This window comes from Macaca fascicularis, chromosome 3 (assembly GCF_037993035.2).
Source record: "Macaca fascicularis isolate 582-1 chromosome 3, T2T-MFA8v1.1".
In the NCBI taxonomy this organism is placed as follows: Eukaryota; Metazoa; Chordata; class Mammalia; order Primates; family Cercopithecidae; genus Macaca; species Macaca fascicularis.
Window position 1 is genome coordinate 133,776,784 of NC_088377.1, and position 26,751 is coordinate 133,803,534.

Sequence of the window (26,751 nt, forward strand, 5' to 3'; positions counted from 1 at the left end):
TTTCAGGTATGCCTATTATTACAGTGGAATTGGTGCTGGGGTGCTGGTTGCTGCTTACATTCAGGTTTCATTTTGGTGCCTGGCAGCTGGAAGACAAATACACAAAATTAGAAAACAGTTTTTTCATGCTATAATGCGACAGGAGATAGGCTGGTTTGATGTGCACGATGTTGGGGAGCTTAACACCCGGCTTACAGAGTAAGTATTTAGTTTTATGTTGAACTTGGATGTGGTTCTTATTCTTAGTAAAATGAAATAGATGTCATCACATATGTTAGGAGATGTTAGTGTACCACTCAAAGGTACTTATGAGACAAAATTCCTTCTAAGCAGCAACGATGTCGTGTGCATCCTTTTGTTCCTAGTCCTTGACGGGCATAAGGGCACCTGCATGACTAGCATTGAATGAAGGACTGGACTTTGCCAGAATGAAGAAATCCTCTGAGAATGTGCAGTAGAGCAAAACAAGATACCTAGGTTGAATACTTCTTATGTACACGATGTCCATTTCCTGGGGCCATGTGTCTAAGGATTTTTGTTGTTAATGACAGATCTCCTAATAGAAACTTATACCCTGCTAAATAAAACAATGCACAGGCGCAAAATGCTGTAGCTATAAACTACCCTACACTCAAAGTAGGCTTCAGAAGAAAAGTTGTTGTTTACAATTCTGACATTTATTTCTAATACTATCTGTTCTTTTAGTGATGTCTCCAAGATTAATGAAGGAATTGGTGACAAAATTGGAATGTTCTTTCAGTCAATGGCAACATTTTTCACTGGGTTTATAGTAGGATTTACACGTGGTTGGAAGCTAACCCTTGTGATTTTGGCCATCAGTCCTGTTCTTGGACTGTCAGCTGCAGTCTGGGCAAAGGTAGGTGAAGCCTGTGAATCCAGATTTTGAACTGCACCTTCCCCCTTCCTGCTCTCACCCTATGGAAAGGTCTTTTTACTACATGATGACTCTGATTCTGTACTTGGTACTTTTACGTTTTCTGTTCAAAATCAGCTGGATAAGCATATCCAGCCTCACTGAGTACTACACTTGCCAGGACTCCATGCTGCTCTTGGCCATGTGATTATTTGGGGAACAGATGAGAAAGAAGAATGTAGCTCTCATATCTATCTTCTGCTTTTGTAAGAAAACAAACAAACAGAAACAAAACAAACAAACAAAAAAACTTCCTGAGCTCCAAAGAACCATGCTCTCTAGTGGATGATGCCCTATTCACATAGCAAGTAGCGACTCAAGTTTAGTGAGCAACAGATGCCCCATTCAATTAACATTTCTTTTTACTTTAATGTTTTTGGCTTTCTAGATTTTTGTTTAATTTTTAAATTGACTTTACAGTTTTGTCAGCATTCATGCATAGTTAAATTTTTGGTTATAAAATAATTTAAGAAAATAGATACTTTCTAGTCCCTAAGGACACATATAAATCCTTAGCCTTCAGCTCTCTCTCCTGTCATGAAGGCAGAGAGGTAGAAGTGGCCCTCTCTACCTCAGCACACGTTTCCAGTGATCTTTTAAAACTTATTTTCCATTTCAAGGTGAACATGGTGTGAATTTTAAACTGATTTTATATAAGTGTATTTTCAGTAGAGAAATTGGCCCGGTATGTAATTTTTATGGAGTTCAGCACAACTTAGAGAAGGCAATATAAATTCATGTAGCAAAAGTAATGAATGGACAACCAAAGCCAAGCATCACACAAAATAAGTCAGGCTGTAAGTATTAAGAAACTTTAGAAATTTTAACCTTGTATAATGGATATTATTTTGTTTCTGCAAAGAATAATTATCATTTATTGAGCATTTATTGTCAGGCAAATACTTGTATTATCTTTCTGAAGTATAGGTATTATCTAGTTTTACAGAGAAAGAAACTGAAGTTCTGAGGTCTGTGTTAATTTTTTGCTTAGAGTAACATAGAGTTCAAATAATGTTTCTGGGGATTATCAGTTAACTAAAGTATTTGGCAAAAGCTTCTTGTCAATTGATTTTTCTGTATACTAGAATGTTAAGCAAGTTAGGTGGCAAACTCTTCACATCAGTATTTACTGAAAAACTACTTAAAACGTATTGATGTCTGTTTTAAGTTAAGATTAAAAACAGACCATGAGTCAATCTTTTAATGATTAATTATGCATTGCTTCACATGCTGTTTATTTAGTAAAAGGAGCCCCAGGCTGGCTGCTAGAGACCCAAGCTTTAATCCCCACGCAGCATTACACTTTTGGTATGATTTCAAACAAATTTCTTAAATTCTTTGGATGTCAATCATATTAAAAAAGAAATGTGGTTCACTCTGGGTCTGGGAAGCCTCTTTGTGTCTATGAGCCTGAGGCTCTACCCTCAAACCTAGAGACACAGAAGCAAGTAGACATGGCAGAAAGGGACGCAGTCATGCAAGTGACCTGGCCCAGGAAGCCTCTTTTGTACTTTGTACCCAAGACTGTCTTCCCAGCGCCCAGAGACACTGGTTCACTAGAGGGCATTGGTACGGGAAACCACTACACTCTTCCTCGATCTGGCAGTCTGATCTTGAAAAACCACTTTCACCCACTCAAGCAGCAGAAGCAGGGTCCAGTGGGAGCCCCAGAAGTGTCACATAAATCAAGCCAACCAAAATAATACTACAAACACTCTGAATATTAAACCACTCCTGGAACCACATCTCACAAAAGTAGGCCAATACTATCATGCTAAACTTAAATAGAGCAACTGCCTGCTAGAGTAAAGCAGGTTTATTTTATTTTAACTTTTTAAAACTTTTATTTTAAGTTCAGGGGTACAAGTGCAGGTTTGTTACATAGGAAACTTGTGTCATGGGGGTTTGTTATACAGATTATTTCATCACCCAAGTATTAACCCTAGTACCCATTAGTTATTTTTACTGACTGTTTCCCTCCTCCCACTGTCTACCCTCTAATAGGCCCCAGTGTGTGTTGTTCCCCACTATGTATCCATGTGTTCTCATCATTTAGCTCCCACTTATAAGTGAGAACATGCAGTATTTATTTTTCTGTTCCTGAGTTAGTTTGCTCAGGATAATGGCCTTCAGCTCCATCCATGTCCCTGCAAAGGACACGATCTCATTCTTTTTTTATGGCTGCATAGTATTCCATGGTGTCTGTGTACCATATATGTATATATTTTTTATCCAGTCTATCATTGATGGGCATTTAGGTTGATTCCAACCTTGTCTTGTGCCAGTTTTCAAGGGGAATGATTCCAGCTTTTGCCCATTCAGTATAATGTTAGCTGTAAGTTTGTCATAAATGGCTTTTATTATTTTGAGGTGTGTTCCTTTAATACCTTGTTTGTTGAGAGTTTTGATCATGAGTGGATGTTGCATTTTATTGAAAGCCTTTTTGCATCTATTGAGATAAGCATGTGCTTTTTGTCTTTAGTTTCTGTTTATGTGGTGAATCACATTTATTGATTTGCATCTGTTGAACCAACCTTACATCCTGAGGACAAAGCCTACTTGATCATGGTGGATAAGCTTTTTGATGTGCTGTTGAATTCAGTTTGCCAGGATTTTGTTGAGGATTTTTGTCTCAATGCTCATCAAGGATATTGGTAAAGTTTTTTGTTGTTGTATCTCTGCCAGGCTTTGGTATCAGGATTATGCTGGCCTCATAGAATGGATCAGAGGGAGTCTGTCCTCCTCAATTTTTTGGAACATTTTCAGTAGGAATGGTATCAGCTCTTCTTTTACATTTGGCAGAATTCAGCCATGAATTCATCTGGTCCTGGACTTTTTTGGGGGGTGATAAGCTATTTATTACTACCTCAATTTCAGAACTCTTTGTTGGTCTGTTCAGGGATTCTATTTCTTCCTGGTTCAGTCTTGGGAGGATGTATGTGTCCAGTAATTTATCCATTTATTCTAGATTTTCTAGTTTTGTGCACAGAGGTGTTCATAATATTCTCTGATAGTTGTTTGTATTTCTGTGGGGTCAGTGGTAACATCCTCCTTGTCATTTCTGATTGTGTTTATTTGAATCTCCTCTCTTGTCTTTTTTATTAGTCTAGCTAGTAGTCTGTCCATTTTATTAATTTTGTAAAAACACCAGCTCCTGGATTCGTTGATCTTTTGAATGGTTTTTCTTATCTCAGTCTCCTTTGGTTCAGCTCTGATTTTGGTTATTTCTTGTCTTCTGCTAGCCTTGGAATTTGTTTGCTCTTGGTTCTCCAGTTCTTTTAGTTGTGATGTTAGGTTATCAACGAGGTCTTTCTAACCTTTTGGTGTGGGCATTTAGTGCTATAAATTTACCTCTTAACACTACAGTAAGGCATATTTAAATAGGAGACAGAGTCTCCTAACATCATAGTCAAAATGTCCAGGTTACAATAGAAAGTTGCCTGTCATACCAAGAGTCAAGAAAATCACAACTTGAATGAGGAAAATTAGCACACAAACAAACTAACAACAATTACCTGACATCAACACTGAGATAAATCAGGTGCTGGAATTATCTGACAATGATTTTAAACAGCCATCATAAAAATTCTTTACTAATCGAACACGAATTCTTTTGAAACAATAGAAAAAAAATCCTCAATGTAATAGAATTTATTAAAAAGAACAGTGAAATTAGAGAACAGAGATATACAACAACAGAAATAAGAGTCATGCTAGATGGACTTAACCTAAGCAGTTGGAGATGGCAGCATAGAATTAGTGAACCTGGAGGTTAGAACAATAGAATTCACCCATTCTGAAACAAATAAAATAATAAAAAAAAGAACTCCAAGGACCTGAGGGATGATAACAAAAACATTTGTGTCATCACAGTACCAAAAGTAGAGGAAAAAGAGAGTGGAGATGAAGGAATATTTGAAGAAATAATAACTGAAAATTTCCCATGTTTGATGATGAAAGGCAATACTTCAGATCCAAGAAGCTGAGCTAATCTCAAATAGGTTAAACCAAATAAATCCATACCAAAGAATATTATAATTAGGTATTAAAAAGTGAAGACAAGATAGAAATCTTGAAATCAGCCAGAGAAAAACAGTGCATTTTTATAGGGTAATATAATACCAATTTGGATGACAACATACTTCTCACCTGAATCCACAAAGGCCAGAAGTGACACAATATTATTCAAGTGCTCAAATAAAAAAACTGCCAACTGTGAATATATATCTGGTGAGACTAGCCTTCAGGAATGAGGAGGAAGTAAAAACAGTCGCAGATCAAAGTTTCACTAGCATGCCTACTTGTGAAAGATGGGCTAAATAAAATTTTTCTAACAAAAAGGGAATGATAAAAGAAATATTGAAGCATCAGGAAAGGGAAGGCAAGGGAACAACAGAAAGAGCAGAAATATGGGCATATACAATAGACTTTCCTTTGCCCCATGAGATTCATAAATCATATTTGATGATTGAACCACAAATCATATGTGGTAGAATGTTGATACCATAGACTGTTGTAAGTCACATATGAATATTGCAATACTCAGATAAGCCACTATAAAACTCCTGCAAAAATATGTATTCAAAAATACTGTAAACTCAGCAAGATTGAATCCTAAAATTTGATAAGTAACCTGCAGGAAGGCAAGAAAAGAGACACAGAGGATGGAAACCAGAGGAAACAAATAGAAAACAAATAATAAAATGGTATACTTAAGTGCTAACATATCATTAACTACCTTAAATGTAAATGGTTTAAATGTACCAATCATAGGAAAAATTGGCAGTGTGTTAAAAAAATGAGTAAACTATATGCTGCTTACAATAATCTTCAAATTCAACAACATAGGTAGAGTAGAAGTAAAGATATGGAAAAAGATATACCATACAAACATTACTTTTTTACAAGGAGTGGCTATATTAATATTAAATAATGTGACTTCAAAGCAAAAAAAAATTGCTAGAGAAAAGAAAACTATTATGTAATGATTAAAAGAACAATCCACCAAGAAGACAAAATGACCCAAATGCACATGCCCCTAATAACATAGCCTCAAATAGAGATAAAATAAAACTGAGAGTTTTTATTTCTTTATTATAATTTTATTCAACTGAGAGTTGAAGGGGGAAATAGAAAAATCCACCATTATAGTTGGAGACTTCAGCACCCTCCCTTAGCAACTGATGGAACAAGTAGACCGAAAATCATCTAGGATGTGAAAAATGAGAATAACACAATCAACCAACAGGATCTAATTGGCATTTATAGAATATTCTACCCAACAACATCAGGATACACATTAATCTTTTTTGTTGTTGTTAAGTACCCGTGAAACATTAATCAACATAGATCATATCATGAGCCATAAAACAAACCTCAATAAACTTAAAAGAATTGATATCATAAAGTATGTTTTTTCTAAGTGGCATCAAACTAGAAACCAAAATTGGAAAGATAAGGAAATCTCTAAAGAGGGGACTAACACAATACACTTTTAAATAACCCATGGATTCTTAAAGGAAATTAAAAATACATAGAAAACATATAAAATATTTGGGTAGAGCTGAAGAAGTACTAAGAGAGAAATTTATCACATTAATGTGTATACTTTAGAAATGAGGAAAGGTCTCAAATCAATAACCTAAGTTCCTACCTCAACAAAGTAGAAAATAACCTATTGGAAAGTTGGGTGTTCATTTGAAGACTCCCGTATATGGACATTAAATAAATTTGTATATTCTTTCTCCTGTTGATCAATTGGCTTCATGCCAATAATTTTTCAGTGGTGGTTAGAGTCACTCTTCTCTCCTGACAGTCATAATGAAAGAGAACCCAGGATACTGATCCATTGGCAAAAAGGGCTAAGAGCTGACCCCAAGACTATATTGTTACATTCTACTTTTAAAAATTAAATAAATAGGCTGGGGATCAAGATGGCTGGGTAGACACAGCCAGGAAATGCCTCTTCCACTGACAGAAACCAAAATATCAAGTAAACCTTCACACTCTGAACAGATCTTTTGAGAGAAAACACTGAAAGTTAATAGAGAAGCAACACAGATACTGAGGCTGAAGAGAGATGAAGCTGAGATGCTCGCATGGAGTCTCTGAGTGCAAGGACCAGCTCCCAGCCCTGAAATAGTCCTAAGGAAGTGGTGAGTGAAGGAACTGCAGGGTGCCACACTCCCATTGTGGACCTCTGAGATCCTAACATGACCCCCATAGATATATATATATATTTTTTAATTTATTTATTATTATTATACTTTAAGTTGTAGGGTACATGTGCATAATGTGCAGGTTTGTTACATATGTATACTTGTGCCATGTTGGTGTGCTGCATTTACATCATTTACATCAGGTATTTACATCGTCATTTACATCAGGTATAACTCCCAGTGCAATCCCTCCCCCCTCCCCCCTCCCCATGATAGGCCCCTGTGTGTGATGTTCCCCTTCCTGAGTCCAAGTGATCTCATTGTTCAGTTCCCACCTATGAGTGAGAACATGCGGTGTTTGGTTTTCTGTTCTTGTGATAGTTTGCTAAAAATGATGGTTTCCAGCTGCATCCATGTCCCTACAAAGGACACAAACTCATCCTTTTTGATGGCTGCATAGTATTCCATGGTGTATATGTGCCACATTTTCTTAATCCAATCTGTCACTGATGGACATTTGGGTTGATTCCAAGTCTGATTGTATATTTAGAAAACCCCATTGTCTCAGCCCAAAATCTCCTTAAGCTGATAAGCAACTTCAGCAAAGTCTCAGGATACAAAATTAATGTGCAAAAATCACAAGCATTCTTATACACCAGTAACAGACAAACAGAGAGCCAAATCAGGAATGAACTTCCATTCACAATTGCTTCAAAGAGAATAAAATACCTAGGAATCCAACTTACAAGGGATGTAAAGGACCTCTTCAAGGAGAACTACAAACCACTGCTCAGTGAAATAAAAGAGGACACAAACAAATGGAAGAACATACCATGCTCATGGATAGGAAGAATCAATATCATGAAAATGGCCATACTGCCCAAGGTAATTTATAGATTCAATGCCATCCCCATCAAGCTACCAATGAGTTTCTTCACAGAATTGGAAAAAACTGCTTTAAAGTTCATATGGAACCAAAAAAGAGCCCGCATCTCCAAGACAATCCTAAGTCAAAAGAACAAAGCTGGCGGAATCACGCTACCTGACTTCAAACTATACTACAAGGCTACAGTAACCAAAACAGCATGGTACTGGTACCAAAACAGAGATATAGACCAATGGAACAGAACAGAGTCCTCAGAAATAATACCACACATCTACAGCCATCTGATCTTTGACAAACCTGAGAGAAACAAGAAATGGGGGAAGGATTCCCTATTTAATAAATGGTGCTGGGAAAATTGGCTAGCGATAAGTAGAAAGCTGAAACTGGATCCTTTCCTTACTCCTTATACGAAAATTAATTCAAGATGGATTAGAGACTTAAATGTTAGACCTAATACCATAAAAATCCTAGAGGAAAACCTAGGTAGTACCATTCAGGACATAGGCATGGGCAAAGACTTCATGTCTAAAACACCAAAAGCAACGGCAGCAAAAGCCAAAATTGACAAATGGGATCTCATTAAACTAAAGAGCTTCTGCACAGCAAAAGAAACTACCATCAGAGTGAACAGGCAACCTACAGAATGGGAGAAAATTTTTGCAATCTACTCATCTGACAAAGGGCTAATATCCAGAACCTACAAAGAACTCAAACAAATTTACAAGAAAAAAACAAACAACCCCATCAAAAAGTGGGCAAAGGATATGAAGAGACATTTCTCAAAAGAAGACATTCATACAGCCAACAGACACATGAAAAAATGCTCATCATCACTGGCCATCAGAGAAATGCAAATCAAAACCACAATGAGATACCATCTCACACCAGTTAGAATGGCGATCATTAAAAAGTCAGGAAACAACAGGTGCTGGAGAGGATGTGGAGAAATAGGAACACTTTTACACTGTTGGTGGGATTGTAAACTAGTTCAACCATTATGGAAAACAGTATGGCGATTCCTCAAGGATCTAGAACTAGATGTACCATATGACCCAGCCATCCCATTACTGGGTATATACCCCATAGATATTTGAATTGGCAGAGCAACTGCCCAGAGATTAAGTAGAGGCAGAGCCCAAACCTAAGTGGGGCCCAGAAGGTTCTGTGTATGGGGAAACTCCAGTAAAATGTGACCTTAGGAACCCATACCCATGGCTCTTCGTCTTGCTCTGAGTGACTCTAGACACTGCTGAGCGCTGTGCCAGGAGAGAGCAGGGCTATCTTTGTCACAGGACTAAGGTGCATCTGATCTGTGCACTTTCATCTGCCATCCCCTCCCAAAGCCCCTGCCTGGCTGCTTCTGCAAAAGCATGCTCACAGCATTGCCTCCACTGCCCAGCCTGAGTGCTTTGCCAGTGGAATTGAAACACTGGACTGGCCCCAACAACATCCAGTGCTCAATCCCGAGGGGACAGAGGACAAAGCCACAGGCCTGGTCCCAACCCCCAGGATTCAAGCACACAGCTCAGGGGCATTGAGCTGAGAACTGTGGCCTGAACTTGAATGAGGGAGGAGCCCCAACTCTCAGAACACTGAGAAGAATGAGGTGTGGGTTCATGTGCCGGCATGGGAGCTGGAAATGCTTCCCTCCACAAGATTGGTCTGGGAATGAGGTGTAGCTCATTTGCTGACCAGTCTCTGCCAGAGACTCCGACAAAGAACACCTAACAGCCCAATTATCTGAGTGCAAAAGGCTTGGGACAAAACTCAGTGGTCAGGTCTGCTACAGGGAAGACACCAGGAGACCTAGTCAGGGGGAAAACAAGCTGAGCAGTCTTCACGGCTATCTGCTGGAATAAAAACCTTGAGCCACAGGCACCACACCAGCTGCACATACATGGCACCATTCATTGCCTTGCCCGAGGATTCTCTACCCTTGATCCACTGCATTCACAAACAACCTGTAGAAATGCACCACAACCCACTCTGACTCTGCCAAACACAGGACCAGTAGGTCCTTAGGGAACTCTTGGTGAATTAACCTTTGGCTTGGGCAACCCCAAGGGAGTGGGCCCAACCTGCCAGTGTCTCCACTGGGGCTGGAATCATGAGCATGGTGTCAGTGATTGGAAGTGGTGCCCCCAAGGCTTGGGAACAGACTTGGTGAGAGGATGATCTCTCACCTGCCACCCATCTCGCCCTCTGTGGAATACTGTTGCAAAGGAGATGAAATACAAAAGAGACACATGGCTGAGTAAAAGCCTATCTGCTGGCCCTTACACTTAAGCATCATCTACTGGATGACAATCTGAATTACACCACTGAACAAAAATTTATTCAGCACACATCACCTGTGAAACCCAATGTAGGAATCTAGCCACAACTAAAGAATCCATACAGAACCTTGGCTCTCTGAAAGCACCAGAAATGAAGTCCATCAACTACACACAGCATACACCACAGTCAAAACTACAAGGGGAAAAGAAAAGAATATAAAAACCAAAAGCTCCATCCAAACAACAGCAACATCACAAAGATAAACACCAGCCTTCTTGGATGACGAAGAATCAGCATACGAACTCCAGCAATTCAAAAAGTCAGACCGTTCTGTTACCTCCAGATGATGACACTAGCTTCCCAACAACAGATCCTAACCAAATTGAAATGGCTGAAATGACAGACATAGATTTGAAATCTGAATGGCAAGGAAGCTCAATGAGATTAGGAGATACTGGAAACCCAATCCAACGAAGCCAGAAAAGATGACACAGACATTTTAAGAAAGGATAAACTGAACTTCTGGAATTGAAAAATTCATTACAGGAATTTCAAAATACAGTTGAAAGCCTTGACAACAGACTAGAACAAGCGGAGGAAAGAATCTCACAGCTCACAGACCAGTCCTTTGAAACAACCCAGTAAGACAAAAATAAAGAAAAACATGTAATAAATGAACAAAATCTCTGAGAAATAAGGGATTATGTAAAGAAACCAAACCTATGACTCATTGGCATTCCTGAGAGAGAAGATGAGAGAATAAGCAACTTGTAAAACACATTTCAGGATGCAGTTCACAAAATGTCCCCAACTTCACTAGAGATGCCAGCGTGCAAATTCAAGAACTAGAGAACCCCTGCAAGATACAATACAAGACGACCATTCCCAAGACACATATTCATCAAATTTTCCAAGGTCAACAGGAAAGAAAAAACCTTAAAGGCAGCTAGAGAAAAGGATCACTTACAATGGGAACCCCATCAGGCTAGCAGCAGACTTCTCAGCAGAAGGCTTGCAAGCAAGACGAGATGAGGGTCCTATGGTCAGCCTTCTTAAAGGAAAGAAATTCCAACCAAGAATTTCATTTCCCACTAAACTAAGCTTCATAAGCAAAGGAGAAATAAAATCTTTTTCAGACAAGCAAATGCTAGTGGAATTCACTACCACTAGACCAGCCTTACAAGAGATTCTTAAGGCTAGAGATTCTAAACATAGAAACAAAAGAAAAATACCTGCTATCAGAAAAATATACTTACGTACATGCTCCAAAGACTCTCTAAAGCAAGTTCACAATCAAGTCTACAAAACAGCTAGCTAAAAACATGACAGGATTAAAACTTTACATATCAATATTAACCTTGAATGTAAATTATCAAACAACTCACTTAAAAGGCACATAGTGGCAAGTCGAATTGACATAAACAAAACTCAACTACCTGCTGTCTTCAAGAGACTCTTCTCACATGTAATGACACCCACAGGTTCATGGTAAAGGGTTAGAGAAAGATCTGTCATGCAAATGGAAAACAAGCAGGGATTGCTATTCTTACATCAGATAAAATAGACTTTAAACCAGCAAGAGTTTAAAAAGGCAAAGAAGAGCATTCCATAATGATAAAGGGTTCAACTCAACAGGAAGACTTAACTATTCTAAATATGTATGCACCTGATGTTGGAGCATCAAGATTCATGCGACAAGTACTTCTAGACCTGTGGAAAGACTTGAGACAGCCACACAATAATGGGGGGGGAACTTCAACACCCCTTCTGAGAGCATTAGACAGATTGTCACAGCAGAAAACTAACAAAGAAATTATAGACTTAAAATCAACACTTGACCAGTTGGACCTACCTAATAGACATCTACAGAATACTCCACCCAACAACTACAGAGTATACATTCTTCTCATCTGCACATGGAACATACTCTAAGATTGACCACATGCTCGGCCATAAAGTAAGTCTCAATAAATTCAAAAAAATCTAAATCATGCCAAGCATATTTTCTGACCATACTGGAAAAAATAGAAACTAATACCAAGAAGATTTCTTAAAACCAAAAAATTATGTGGAAATTAAACAACTTGCTCCTAAATGACTTTTGAATAAACAACAAAATTAAGACAGATATCAAAAAATTCAATGAAAATAGACACGATGAACCAAAATCTATAATATGCAGTAAAAGCCATGTTAAGAGGAAAGTTTGTAGTGCTAAATGTCTACATCAAGAAATATCTGAAATTAACAATCTAATGTTGCACCTAGGGGAACTAGAAAAATAAGAAAAAACTAACTGCAAAGATAGCAGAATAGAAATAACTAAAATCAAGTAGAAATGAATGAAATTGCTATGCAAAAATTCATACAAAGGATTAATGAACCTAAAAGTTGGTTCTTTGAAAGGATAAACAAGATTGATAGACTACTAAGTAGATTAACAAAGAAAAAAGAGAAGATCAACATAAGCACAATAAGAAATAAAAAGATGATATTTGAACTGATTTCAGAAATACAAAAGATCCTCAAAGACTATTATGAACACGTTTATGCATACAAACTAGAAAATCTAGAGGAAATGGATAAATTTCTCCAAACACAAAACTTCCCAAGATTTAGTCAGGAAGATATTGGAACCCTGAATGGAGCAATAACAAGCTCTGAAATTGAATCAGTAATTAAAAACCTACCAACCAGAAAAAGCGCCTGTCCAAATGGAGTCACAGCTGAGTTCTTCCAGTCACACAAAAAGAGCTGGTGTCAATACTACTGAAACTCTTCCAAAATATCAACTAGAAGAGACTGTTCCCTAACTCATTTTACAAAGCCAGCGTCATCCTGATACCAAAATCTGGCAAAGAAGCAATGGAAAAAAATAAAAAATAAAAAAAAAAAAAAACAGTACAGGCCAATATCCCTGATGAACATAGATGCAAAAGTCCTCAACAACAAATACTAGCAAACCAAATCCATCAGTATAGCAAAAAGTTAATTCACCATGATCAAGTAGTTCATTCCTAGGATGCAAAGTTGATTCAACATATGCAAATTAATAAATATGATTTATTAAATAAACAGAATTAAAAACAAAAAAAGATCATCTCAGTAGATGCAGAAAAAGCTTTCTGTAAAATCTAATATCCCTTCATATTAAAAAACCCTCAACAAACTAGGCGTTGAAGGAACATAACTCAAAATTTAGTAAGAGCATCTATGGCAAACCTACATCCAGCATCATTCTGAATGGGCAAAAACTAGAAGCATTCCTGTTGAGAGCTGGAAGAAGACAAGGATGCCCACTCTCACCTATTCAACATAGTACTGGAGGACCTAGCCAGAGCAACCAGGCAAGAGAAAGAAGTAAAAGGCATCCACATAGGAAAAGAAGAAGTCAAACTATATCTCTTCACTGATTATATAATTCTATACCTACAAAACCCTAAAAACTCATCCAAAGGCTCCTAGAACTGATAAAAAAATTCAGTGAAGTTTCAGGATACAAAATTAATATACAAAAATCAATAACATGTCTGTACACCACTGGCATTCAAGCTGAGAGCCAAATAAGGAATCCAGTCCCAGTTACAATAGCTACAACACAAAATGAAATATATATACAAAATAAAATACCTAAGGATATGTGTAGCTAAGGAGATGAAAGGAGAACTACAAAATACTGCTTAAGGAAATCATAGATGACACAAATAGAAAAAATATTCTACGCTTATGGATGGGAATAATTAATAGCATTAAAATGGCCATACTTCCCAAATGAATCTGCAGATTCAACATTATTCCTCTGAAACTACCAATGTAATTTTTTACATAATTAGAAAAAACTATTCTAAAATTCATATGGAACCAAAATAGAGACTGAATAACGAAAGCAATCCTAAAGAAATAAAATGAAGCCAGAGGCATCACATTATCCAGTTTCAAACTATATTACAAAACTGTAGTAAATGAAAAAGCATGGTACCAGTACAAAAAGAGACATATGGACCAATGAAACACAATAGAGAATCCAGAAATAAAGCCACACACCTACAACTATCTGATCTTTGACAAAGCTTACATAAATAAGCAATGAGGAAAAGACTATCTATTAAATAAATGTTGCTGGAAAAACTGGCTATCTATAGGTGCAAGAATGAATCTGTACCTTATTTACCTATCACCATATACAAAAAATAATGCAAGGTGGATTAAACGTCATGACCAAGTGGGACTCATTTCAACTGTAAAATGCTGGCTCAGTATTTGAAAATTGATCATTTTTCACATCATTTACCACACCAACAAGCCAAAGAAGAAAAACCATATGATCATATAGATTGACATAGAAGAAACATTTGAGAATATCTTAACACCCACTGATAATAACAGTTCTCAGCAAGTTAAGAATAGAGGAATGTTACCTCAACTCTGTAAAGATCATCTACAAAAACCCTTTGGCTGATATCATGATTAATGGTGAAAGACTGCTTTCCTCTAAGATCAGGAATAAAACAAATTAACTCTTACCACTCTTTTTAATCAAAACACTGAACTTCTAACCATCACAATAAGGCAAGAAAAAGAAATGAAAGGCATATAGATTGGAAAGGAAGAAAGAAAAGCATATCTATTTATTGACAACATGATTTTGTATGTAGAAAATCCCAAGGAATCTATAAAAAATTCTCCCAGCTGAGTTTGGAAAAGTCACAGGATACCAGATCCATTGAATTTTTACATACCAAAAATAATGCAGAAGCCAAAATCTAAAATATAATACCATTTATAGTCACTCAAAATAAAATTAAACACTTTGATAAACACTTAGCAAAACATATACAGGAAGGACATTCTGTCTGACAAATAGTGCCAGAGAAGAAGAAAAAGAAAAGGAGAAGGAGAAAGAGGAAGAGAAAGAGAAGAAGGAGAAGGAGAAGGAAGAAGAAGGAAAAAAGAAGAACAAAGTGGAGGAGGAGGAGGAAGAGGCAGGGGAAGGAAGAGGAAGAAGCTCAACCTAAACCTGACACTGTATATAAAAATTAACTCAAAATGGATCATGGACTTAAATGTAAAATGTAAAGCTATAACACTTTTAGGGAAAAAAAAAATAGGAAGAAATCTTTGGAACTATGCCTGGGCAGAGTTCTTAGACTTGACACCAAAAGCATAATCGTTAAAAGTAAAAATTGATAAATTATACTTCATAAAAATAAAAAAAATTTACTCTGTAAAGCCCATATTAATAGAATGAAAAGACAAGCTGCAGACAGAAATAATTATATGCAAACCACATACCTGACAAAGAACTATTATCTAGAATATATAAATAAAACTCAAAACTCAATATAAGTATAGACATTTCGGTAAAGAAGATACACAGATGTCAAGTAAGCACATGAAAAGTGATTCAGCACCATTGGCCATCAATGAAATTTACATTAAACCCCAATGAGGTATCACAATGCATTTATCAGAATGGCTAAAATGAAAAACAGTGAGACTTAAATGCTGGAGAGAATGTAGAGAAACTGGATCACTCATAGATTGCAGATGGGAGTGTAAAATGGTACAGCCACTCTGGAAAATAGTTTTCCAGTTTCTTATAAAACTAAACATACAATTGCCATACAATCCAGCAACTGCACTTGTGGGCATTTATCTGAGAGAAAAAGATTATGTTTACATAAAAACCTGTATACAAAAGATTATAGCAGCTTTTTTCATCATAGCCCCAAATTGGAAACAGTCCAGATCTCTTTCAACAGGTAAATAAATGGTTAAACAAACTGTACTTCTTCCATACCATGGAATTCTAACCAATGATGAAAAGGAAAGCGCTATTGATACATGCAGCAATCCGGATGAATCTCTAGAGAATTATGCTGTGTGGAAAAAACCAATTCCAAAAGGTTCTATACCACATGGTTCCATTTATATAACATTCTTGAGATGACAGAATTATAAAGATGACAACAAATTTGTGGTTGCTAGGAAGTAAAAGTGATGGGGAACAGGAGGAGAAGCAAGGGGTAGGGATGGGGCAGCTGTGGTTATAAAAGGTAGCCTGAGGGATCCTTGTGACTGAATTGTTCTGCATCATGACTGTGTCTCATACCACCATGTCCAGCTAGTTTTTAATTTTTTTGTAGAGATGGGGTCACCATGTGTTGCCCAGGCTGGTCTTGAACTCTTGGCCTCAAGTGATCCTCCCACTTAGCACCCCAAAGTGCTGGGACTATCGAACTATAGGTGTGAGTCATCACGCCTGGCCTTTTCATATCCATGATAATAGGATAGGTTAGAGGGCCTTTTTTTTTCCCCCTCTTCACAGACATGATCTCTTGAAAAACACAACACTTAATGAAGGTTCTACCATCCTTTTGTCTGCTTATAATGATGGAAGGTCATAGAAGGAAAAGGGAGCTAGATTTGTAGAATTCATTGTGGTATTTGATATATTAACAATAAATTAAAATAACATTAAAAAAAACCTCCTAACTTTAAAGTATTTCTTTGAAGTATCACTTTGAAGTGATCTTCCTATTGTTGGTTTGTCTCCATTGTGGGCAATTGTTGTGGCACCATGAGGTTTCAGAAGGAGCAGAAAAACATTCCTAAAGCATGTTGTATGAGCCTCCTCTATTTTGCAGAAGTTTGTTCAGGGATGGTGCTGGCCACCCTATCTCAGACCTCCTACCATGAATGGTTCTGCAAATGTGGTGGGACAGCCCCAGGAAGATTGCTTTGAGAAGTCAGGAATGTCTAGTGAATCAATGGAACATTATTTTGGGTACTAAAGAGGTTAGATATGTCCAGCACAATGTCTGCACTTAGAACATAACTAATCAACGTTCATTTGCCTTCATCCACCCATTCCTCTAGCTGTCATAGCTCCTTTCACGTTCACACACAGGAAAGGGAGAAATCCACTGTTAAAACCCAAACAACTTTGAGCGTTTTGTGCAAAGAAGGGGTAGACCAATGTTGCTTACATAAATGAGTCCACAAGTGCGTGTGAATTTTTTATTGAAAGAATATAATTCTATTTAATCAGAATTTTTTAAATAAATTGGTTTTGTGCAATTTTGGGGGAGGGGTGGGGAGGACAGGGTCTCACTCTGTTGCCCAGGCTGGACTGCAGTGGCACAACCACTGCTCACTGCAGCCTCCACCTCCTAGGCTCAAACGATCCTCCCACCTCAGCCTCCTGAGTAGCTGAGACAATAGGCATGTGCCACCACACCTAGCTAAATTTTAAATTTTTTGTAGAGGCAGGGTCTTGCCATGTTGCCCAGACTGGTCTAGAATTCCTGGGTTCAAGCAATTCTTCTTCTTTGGCATCCTAAAATGTTGGGATTACAGGTGTGAGCCACCACACCTGGCCTGTAATGTGTAATCTTTATTTAGGTAGTTGACCACTTCAGCATTCTAGGTGCAATAACCTTAGTCCTTTTCCCATTGCAATTGATCCAGCTTTCTATAATAGGACCCTCTGGGACACAAATTCATGCATCAGTGACTGGTTTCATTGAGGGGTTTCCTACAGTGGCTGTTAATTCAGACTATGAAACCTTATGGACTCAGGCTTGAATCCTGGATATTACACTTAGAAAATTATTTAACTTTTTCATGCTTCCATATCCTCATATGTAAAGTGGGAGAAATAATAGCCACTTCACTATGCAATTGAGAAGAATTAATGAGCTTCTGTGTATATAAAGTATCCACTACTATTCCATCCACAGAATAAATGGTCAGGAAGCAAACAGAAGGATCAAAGAGTATCCACAAAACAAAGACCTCCCTGGGTGGCTGAATGTATTGCTTTGCCCAAGAGCACCAACAGAGGAAACTCTTTGGCATGGACCTTCTTGAAGTCAGTCACCATATGTACTTGGTTCTCTGAATTCTTCTGGCCTCCCACTTTGACACTTCTGAACCAGAGAACCATTAGCAATTGCTGTATTGAACGCATGCCATATTTTCTTGACATAATGTCTGTTTTCTATATTTGTTTATAATTATAATGTAGTATAGACTTTCTTTTCTGAAATTTATCATCTTCTAAAAGTTCTAGTTATATTTCTTTAAATGAGGATCTATGAGGTTTTCAATGGGAAAAGAAAATTTTCAATTAATATATTTTATTATATACCATCTCGGTCCAAAAAGAATTTGGGGCAGCTTACAAAGTGACTATAGATACTAAGAAATAGAACATGATAACCAAAGGCAGGTAAAAGACAGATTTTGTCCTACACATACGTTAATGTATAGGCAGCACCTGTGTATACATTTATTTTTACTTTACAAAAGATAAAATTAACGTGTTTTTTTTCATGATCCAAAATTGTATTTTTAAACAGATACTGTCTTCATTTACTGATAAAGAACTCTTAGCTTATGCAAAAGCTGGAGCAGTAGCTGAAGAGGTCTTGGCAGCAATTAGAACTGTGATTGCATTTGGAGGACAAAAGAAAGAACTCGAAAGGTTTGAGTTTCTTTTTTAAATGGATAGATATGTTAAATTCTGTCTTCTCATATGCCCTTCAGATTGATAGCATTAATTATAAGCATTTTCTCCCATATATATGTTTTCTGAAATAGCTTAATGGATATATTACAGCATAACTAATATTTTGGAGAAGTTGTGATTCTAATTGTACTTTTCTTTTATCTGCTAATTCAAAGAGTTTCTAGATGGGCAATAACATAAAAATAGTTTCCTAAGGCTGAAATGTATTTTCTACCTCTGATTTTTTTTCCTCTATCAAGTTAATTAGTGATTCTCTAAGATTGACTGAGTATTTTGTGTAAGATCTGTGGGGACATTTTAATCTGTGGTTCATTTTCTTTTCTGCCCAGGCCCCTACTCAGTTGACATATGCTACATGATTTGGAAGATAAAAATATAATCAAAAAGCACTTATGTGTACAAAAGTTCAAAATCTTTTATATTATATGTTTAGTATTATGCTTGCAACTCTTCCCTTTTATTAGATTTCTGAGAGCATAGATGGTAATTTATTGAAATTTATAATATAAATCAGATTACTGATTTCTACGCAGCAACAGATTTTATTTAAAATTGAATATAAATTATAATATTCTGATGCTATAACATTTCAATCTTATGAATATATATATATTTGAAAGTATGAAAAAGTAAACTATTGGTTAAGGAGGTTATACATTGTGTGGTACAGCCATAAAGAAAACCGAGGGAATTTTCAGAAATCAGAATAGTGGTTAGCTCTGGGGAAGATGAGAAGTTGTGTGAAGAGAGCCAAACACACAGTAGGGGATTCTGTGGTTCTGGCAGTGTTCTGTTTCTTGATCTCAGGTGTACTTACATGAGTATTCACTGCATAATTTTTTTTATCTGTGCATATGTGTTTGGAGTACTCTTGTTCATATGGTATATTCACACATATAAAGATATATCCTCTCAGAATAATTTATAATGGTTAAGTGCCATAGTTCAAAGGAAAGCGGTATCTATGTTCCATTTTGATTTTTGCTAAAGTCTTTGCTTTTGATTATAATATGTCTGGCTAATAAAATGAGGGGTCCTGCTTAATGACTGAGCAAATGTTCAATGAAATAAAGCCCCGGCTCTCATGGAGCTTAAATTCTAATGGGGGTGGGTAAGGTTACAAACAACCACAAATAATCAAATAGTTAATACACCAGTTGGGGTAAATATTATTTGGGGAAATAAAATAAGAGAATCATGAGGATACTATTTAGATAAGTGATTCAGAAAAATATTTTTTGATTAGCTGCTATTTGAGCAGAGACATAATGAAGTTTCGAGTTTGGAATTTTTTCCAGTTTTCCTCAGAGAAAAGGTGGACCAGAAAAATAATATGCCCAACAGACCAGCAGCGTTGGAAGACAGACAAAACTTAACAGCTTCTTCCTGGTTCTCAGCTGGGGGAAAACATCTCCCTATAGAAGTTAGATTCTCAGGCCTGGCTGCTATCTGCAATTGGGGTCTGAATTTATACTGCTCTGTGGACTAGGAAACAATCTCTCTCCAAAGCTGAGGGTTTCACATTAAAAATGAATCCTAATCCAGTCATACCAGAGTATCTGGTAGAAGAAATACAAAATTATTGAAAATTAAAGAACTAAACATCTAAATCAAGAAGTTAGAGAGAGAACAATAAAATATTAGAAGGAAATAATAAGGGTAAGAGCAAAAATTAATTTAATAGAAAATAAAGGCAAAAGAGTAGAAGATTGACAAATCCATAAACTAATTATTTAAAAAGACTTATAAATAACTGTCTTATATGTTTAATCAGGAACAAAAAAAGAATGAATAGGGAAAACTTGTAACAGATTTAAAAATCTATTTTTAAATTACAGCTTTATACCAATAAATTTTAAAACCCTCATGATATAGACAATATGCTAGAAAAATGTAGGTTAAAATCCTCATGTAAGAAGAAGAAAATCTGAGTAAACCCATAATCATTAAAAGAATTGAATTCAAAGTTAAAAGTCTCCATTTTCCACTACTTCTCTCCCGCAAGTAGAAACCACAAGTCTGAATAATTTTGTAGGAAAGTTCTATCACAACTTCAAGAAAGAGATAACCCTATCTTACATAAATTGTTGTAGAAAATGGAAAAAAAGTTGTGAGTTCATTTTATGGGGCTAGTGTAACTTTGATACTACAACCAGGCAGGTATAATATGAGAAAGGAAAACTAAATGTTTTTCTAACTGAAAAAACAGTTTCACTAAAACATAGATGCAGAAATTATAAATAAATAAATTACTAGCTAAATAAATCCATGTGAAAAATACCAAATTGAAAACATCCTGAACATGCTGGCTTTGTCCTACGATTGCAAAGATGGTTTTAACTTTAGGAAATCTGTTAATATAATTAACCATATTAATAGATTAAAAGAAAAACATTTGTTTTGATATAAGGGGAAAAGCATTAATTGTATATGATTCATGACAAAAACTCATAAAACTAGGAATAAGGAACAACCTTCTTAATTATTAGAGACCCACAGGAAACATTTAGTGGTGAAACATTAAAAACATTTTAACACTTAAAATAATGAATGAAATAAATACTTACAATTTTGTCTGTCAATTAAAAAAATAAAAAAAAATAATGAATGAGGCAAGTGTGTTTGATAGTATCATTTCTATGTACTGTTGTACTAGTACTAGATAATAAGACCAATAGAACAAATAAGAGTAAGAATGAAAAAAGAAAACAAAAAAAGAAAAGCAATAAGGATTGGAAAACAGGAAGCAAACTGTCATTATTCACAGATGATAAGATTGTCTACCCAGAAATTCCAGTAGGTTTTATAAGCTAACAAAATACAATAAGATCTCTGGGTACCTATCATTATTCAGAATAAATAGCATTCCTGTAAATCAGGAATGAACAATTAGAAAATATACAGTATTTCATCCATTCAGAATGAATCCATCATCTCTGACGTTGAAATAAACCTACCAGTCAGTGCCATCTTACATTTGCTATGGATCTGGGTTGAAGTCCAATTCTTTCAGGCAGGATTTGTGTTTGCTTCTGTGATTCACCAAGGGCACTGCTAACCTGAGACCACCTTACATTAAATTCTGTGTCTAGCTGTTTTTGGACCACACTGGTAGTATGAATTCATACTCAGACCTGACTGACATAAGATTACAAACTGATGGCCTGATGTCCTTGCCAGGTTGGCCATTTCTTAAATGTTTATTTATTAGACAAATTGCTTCAGCACCTACAACATGCCAGGCACTGTGCTAGGTTCTAGGTTTTCCTTTTCTTTTCCTTTTTATTCTATAAAGGTCTAAACAAAGCTAGGGCTCTAGGTTTTCAGCTGTGAATCAGAAACAGAGGATATTGTGTGATCTTCAGTCAAAATAGTAAGATGGATAAAAATGGAAGGAATAGAGAAAGGAGGAATAAATATAAAATTTAAAATATTGATTTAAAAATGTGATCTGAAAGAATCAAAGTGAGTAATGATGATGATGGGGAGGGCAAGTTAACTTTAAATATGGTAGTTGGGGCAGGCATCTCTGAGGAAGTTTCATCTCAGCTGGGACCTGAGGGATGAGAAAAAGCATGCCATGGTGGGGAGAGAGATGGGATGGGTTGGAAGAAGAGTCTTCCAAATTTCCTGGGGTGGCCAAGACTTTAGTATGTTCTAGGAAACATCATAAGGCTTGCATGACTGAAGCTCAGTTGAGTGAGGGGAGATTGGGGTGGGCAGGGTCCAGAATGTGGGGATGGTGGGCCATAATGAAGAGTTAGAATTGTATTCCAAGGGCACAAGGGAGTGGTTGAGGGTGTTAAATAGAGGAATGACTATCCACATTATGTTTTCAGATTGTTTCTTTGCCTGTAATGGGTCTCATGAATGGATGTGAGAAGTCAAAGAGTAGAATCAGGGAGACCAGTGGGGAGGCTGGCAGAGTGGTCCAGGCCAGAGCATCTCCCTGATCTGGATCAGAGGCAGGAGATGGGTGACGGGTACCTAGATTTGGGATATAATTTGGAAGTAGAATTGATGACTCTTCTTAAACCAAACATAATCAGTTTTCATTCCTGTTCTCCTTCCCTTCTCTGCTTCTACATAAAGTAATCGAGGTGTTAATCTGGCTTTCTCTTCAAATTATCAGTGCAGGAGGGAAGCTGGCTCTCTTTGAATGGAAATTTAACCAGAAGTTAAAATAAATTCCATTCAATTGTATAGAATAGTTTTGTTCTTTTTCATTTAAAAATATTTTTCTCTCTTTTATGTGTCTTGAAAATATATTTATCTATTAGTATTCATTTCTGTTTGCTTAATCAAAATTGTTTCTTACTCTCATAAGTAGTTACTTGCATTATTGATAAATATTTTTATAATATTTAAGATGAGTCACATTTCCTACATACCAATGGTTTTGTTATATAACTTTAGTCTCTTTTAGTCACTCCTTACTTTCATGATCATTTCTGTACTAAAGCTTTTGATGAATGGATTATTTTAATATCTGGTTTTATATATGGCATTTGTATTGAAAAACAACAAACAGCTTATGGAAAAGGAGTATTGTTTATGTCTCGTTTCCCTTTACCCCCTTCTTTCCTTTATTTCTCCTTTCTGATGTGTAAATGATTTTCCTCCTTGTGCTTCTGTGCAAATGTTTCCTCTGGCTGCATAGGACAACGTCAGACTGGTTTCTACGTTAGTCTCGGTAAGCCAGAACTGAAATAAAGGAGGTAACAGTGTAGTACATATGTATTAAATTTCCTTAAATGTACTCTTATGTAAGTTGTGCCCAGTGGTAGCATTCTCCTCAGATGAACTCATAAAGTGAGAGATATGTATATGTCTGTGTGTTATGTGTGTGTGCATGTGTATATACAAATCATTGAAATGTTTCTCAAAAATAATTTTTCTGTTCAGATGATAACTGGCAAGTTGAGGATTTACATTTTGGGGGGTAGAAACTAACGATGTGTTGATATGTTGTCACTATGAAGTTCTGTTTAAATTTCATCTTTAGTGAACACAGTAGTGATGTAAATTTCACTTGGCATACTTTTGTAACTCTGTAATGTACCTAGTTAAAGTAGTCATGAAAGCAAGAAATAATGCATGTTCATATCTGGACAGTGCTTGAACTCTGCTGTACATACTAATGGAACAAGTTCTCTAAAGGAAATTAATATAATACTATATAATATTTATATAGTTGTGAATTTTATGGATCAAACACCTTAAAGTATGACTTTTATATGGAAGTAAGTTCATTAATTTCAACAATTATTAGCTCCTTCTCTATCCAAGTTAATGCTCTAGGTTCTGCAGGGAGTTGTGATTAAGAAAATACAGACAGATTTAAGTCAATCTGTCCTGTTTCACTAATCCTTTTACCTTCGTTCCATATTTGCAAAATTTCCTATTTTCCTTTAACTCTGGGTTCCATTAGCTTATCTCCACAGCTATCTTCTTAAACAGAGTAGTCTTCTCTGTTCCTTTCAAATGAAGGTCGAGTTACAGACATCATCTCCTTTAGCTTTAACGTCAAAAATTGACCACTCTCTGAGGCTTTAAAAAATATTTGAATTATCAGTTGGGAATAACCTTTAGGTCATTAGAACTGGAGAAATAAAATCTGTCAGTGATTCCAACATTGTTTTTCGATGTTTTTCATTTGCTCGTTTTTGCTCCTTTTGTATAATTTCCTATATTTGCTCTAAGAAGTATTAATGGGTGCTCTCCAGCTTTGGTTAATGTAGGGTAGGCCTTTTGCTGTGAATGGGTTCAGGGCTATAGATATGCTAAGAATTTAATTTTTCTCAGTCATTGAGTTAGCCAGAAGCCCTGGATGGCCCAAGCCACCAGGTCAGAGCCTGTCAGTTCAGCAGCAGGCAGCTATGGCATGACAAGTATTGGGAGCATTAACAGAGGGAAGGACAAGTAGTCAATATGTAGAAAGGAGAAGGAAGAGAAGGAATGCTGATTAATAATTATGTGCTTTTATATACCTGTAAGCCAAATAATTTTTGTAGGTCAGTGATTTTTAAAATAAATGTCTACAGAAATAAGATAAATTGTACAGCTTTTTTAAATGTAAAAAGTATTACATGGCAATTCAGAATTCTCAAAATGCTCTCACACATGTAACCTCTCAGTTGGTCATTCCAACAGTCCTAGAGGAAGGCAGGACAGAGAGCAAACTGTCTCCAAACTTCCTTAATGTTCAGAGATTTAAATGACTGTCCCTTTTTTTTAAAAGCACTTTCTAACATTATCTCTCCATTTTATTACTTAATTAAAGAGGCATGCAGATTTTGAAGGGAAGACATAGGTTTTTCCATGGCTTCTACTTTGTTTTGTGTACGAAACAATATAAGTTCTAGAAGTTTGCTAAATATTGCTTCACGTATTTTGCTATTGCTAAAGCCAGAGTAGGAAATTTTAGAAGACTCCCCTAAAAATAAGTTAATCTCTGTAAATTTCAGTTTCTTCTTCTGCAGAAAGGGAGTAAAACAGTACTACTATATAGGGTCAATGTATGAGCAGCAGGACAAAATGCATGTATATCACCACAACTGAGCACATCCTAGCCACTCTGTAACTATCGTGCTATTATTGACATGTTTTCATAAAATGTATGAGTATATGTGATCATTTTTGTTTTTTTCCCAGGTACAACAAAAATTTAGAAGAAGCTAAAAGAATTGGGATAAAGAAAGCTATTACAGCCAATATTTCTATAGGTGCTGCTTTCCTGCTTATCTATGCATCTTATGCTCTGGCCTTCTGGTATGGGACCACCTTGGTCCTCTCAAAGGAATATTCTATTGGACAAGTACTCACTGTAAGTGGTTTATATTGAGAAATGAGCCATTATTATAAAATGCCAATGAAATCCAGTAATGTTGGCTTGACTTTAGAAGAACATATTTTGAACAACTATTGAATACTACAGACACTTGCACTACTAGGTTAAAAAGTGGAAAAAAATTGGATGCATCCGACAACCAGTTTTTTGTTTGTTTGTTTTTGCAGATATATTGCACAATTTATCCTGTAGCCTAAATAATATTAACCTTAGCAATCTCAATAGCATGAACTTTTATTTGTTGAGATTATTTGTGCCAAACTTGATGCTAAACACTTCACTTTTATTTTCTGATATACTGTTCCCCAAAATGGCAAAATACACATTTTGACTTCTTTTCAAATTATTTCGAATGGCAGCTAATCCACCTCACAAATTATGGAAGTTGTTCCTCTTCCTAAAAGATTGCTTGGAAGTTTTCTGCATTATAGACCTTTGTGCAAGCACAGAAGTCTTGCCATTTAATGTTATCCTCTTTTATTTTAAAGACAATGAAATAATTTGCAAACCAAACTCAATTCGTATCTGGATCTAATAAAATACACTGTTAGAAGAGTCACTTAGTTCCTTTTTCATAGGCCAAGCAGAAATAGATTGAGACAGTGAAATATGATATTTTGTAGAATCCCTTAAAACAATTCCCTTTTTCAGGAGCCAGATTTGTAATATGGATGCAATAATTGCTTCTTTAGTTTTTTCAAATTTGCCTTATCCAACTTTGCTCAGTCAGGAATGGCTTTTCCCATAAAGTTTTTTTTTTTTGTTTTAGTGTAGTGATGCTGTGGGTGATCCTTGGTTGTCATAACAGATGTTTTCCATTTAACTGTGATTGAGATGAGCAGTTTAAATCCAGTGTTCTCTGGGCATAAATATACCTCACAAACTGGAGGCATCCAGAATAGGGAGTGTGGGGTTTGATATCAGACCAAGTTGATTCAAATGGCAGCTGTGTCACTTTTTAGCTGTATGATTTAGGGCGGCTAGCTAAACTTTTCAAGCCTCTGCTACCTCTTCTGCCAAATGACATGACAGGAATGAGCCCTAACTTTCAGTGTTGTTTTGAGGACTAATTGAGATAATGAATATAGAATCACTTAGCAAAGTTCCTTCTGT

At 36.3% G+C, this 26,751-nt stretch overlaps 1 protein-coding gene across 5 annotated transcripts in view; it reads left to right on the top strand.

Moving 5' to 3' along the window:
- The window catches only part of ABCB1 (ATP binding cassette subfamily B member 1), a 219,707-nt gene that overhangs the window by 145,005 nt on the left and 47,951 nt on the right, over nt 1–26,751 (top strand). For all 5 annotated transcript variants that reach the window (XM_045388707.3, XM_065542385.2, XM_005550319.5 and 2 more), the window contains 4 exons: nt 7–198; nt 706–877; nt 18,619–18,743; nt 25,443–25,614. In XM_045388707.3, the coding sequence (XP_045244642.2) occupies nt 7–198; nt 706–877; nt 18,619–18,743; nt 25,443–25,614 (661 nt within the window). The remainder of the gene's footprint in view (nt 1–6; nt 199–705; nt 878–18,618; nt 18,744–25,442; nt 25,615–26,751) is intronic.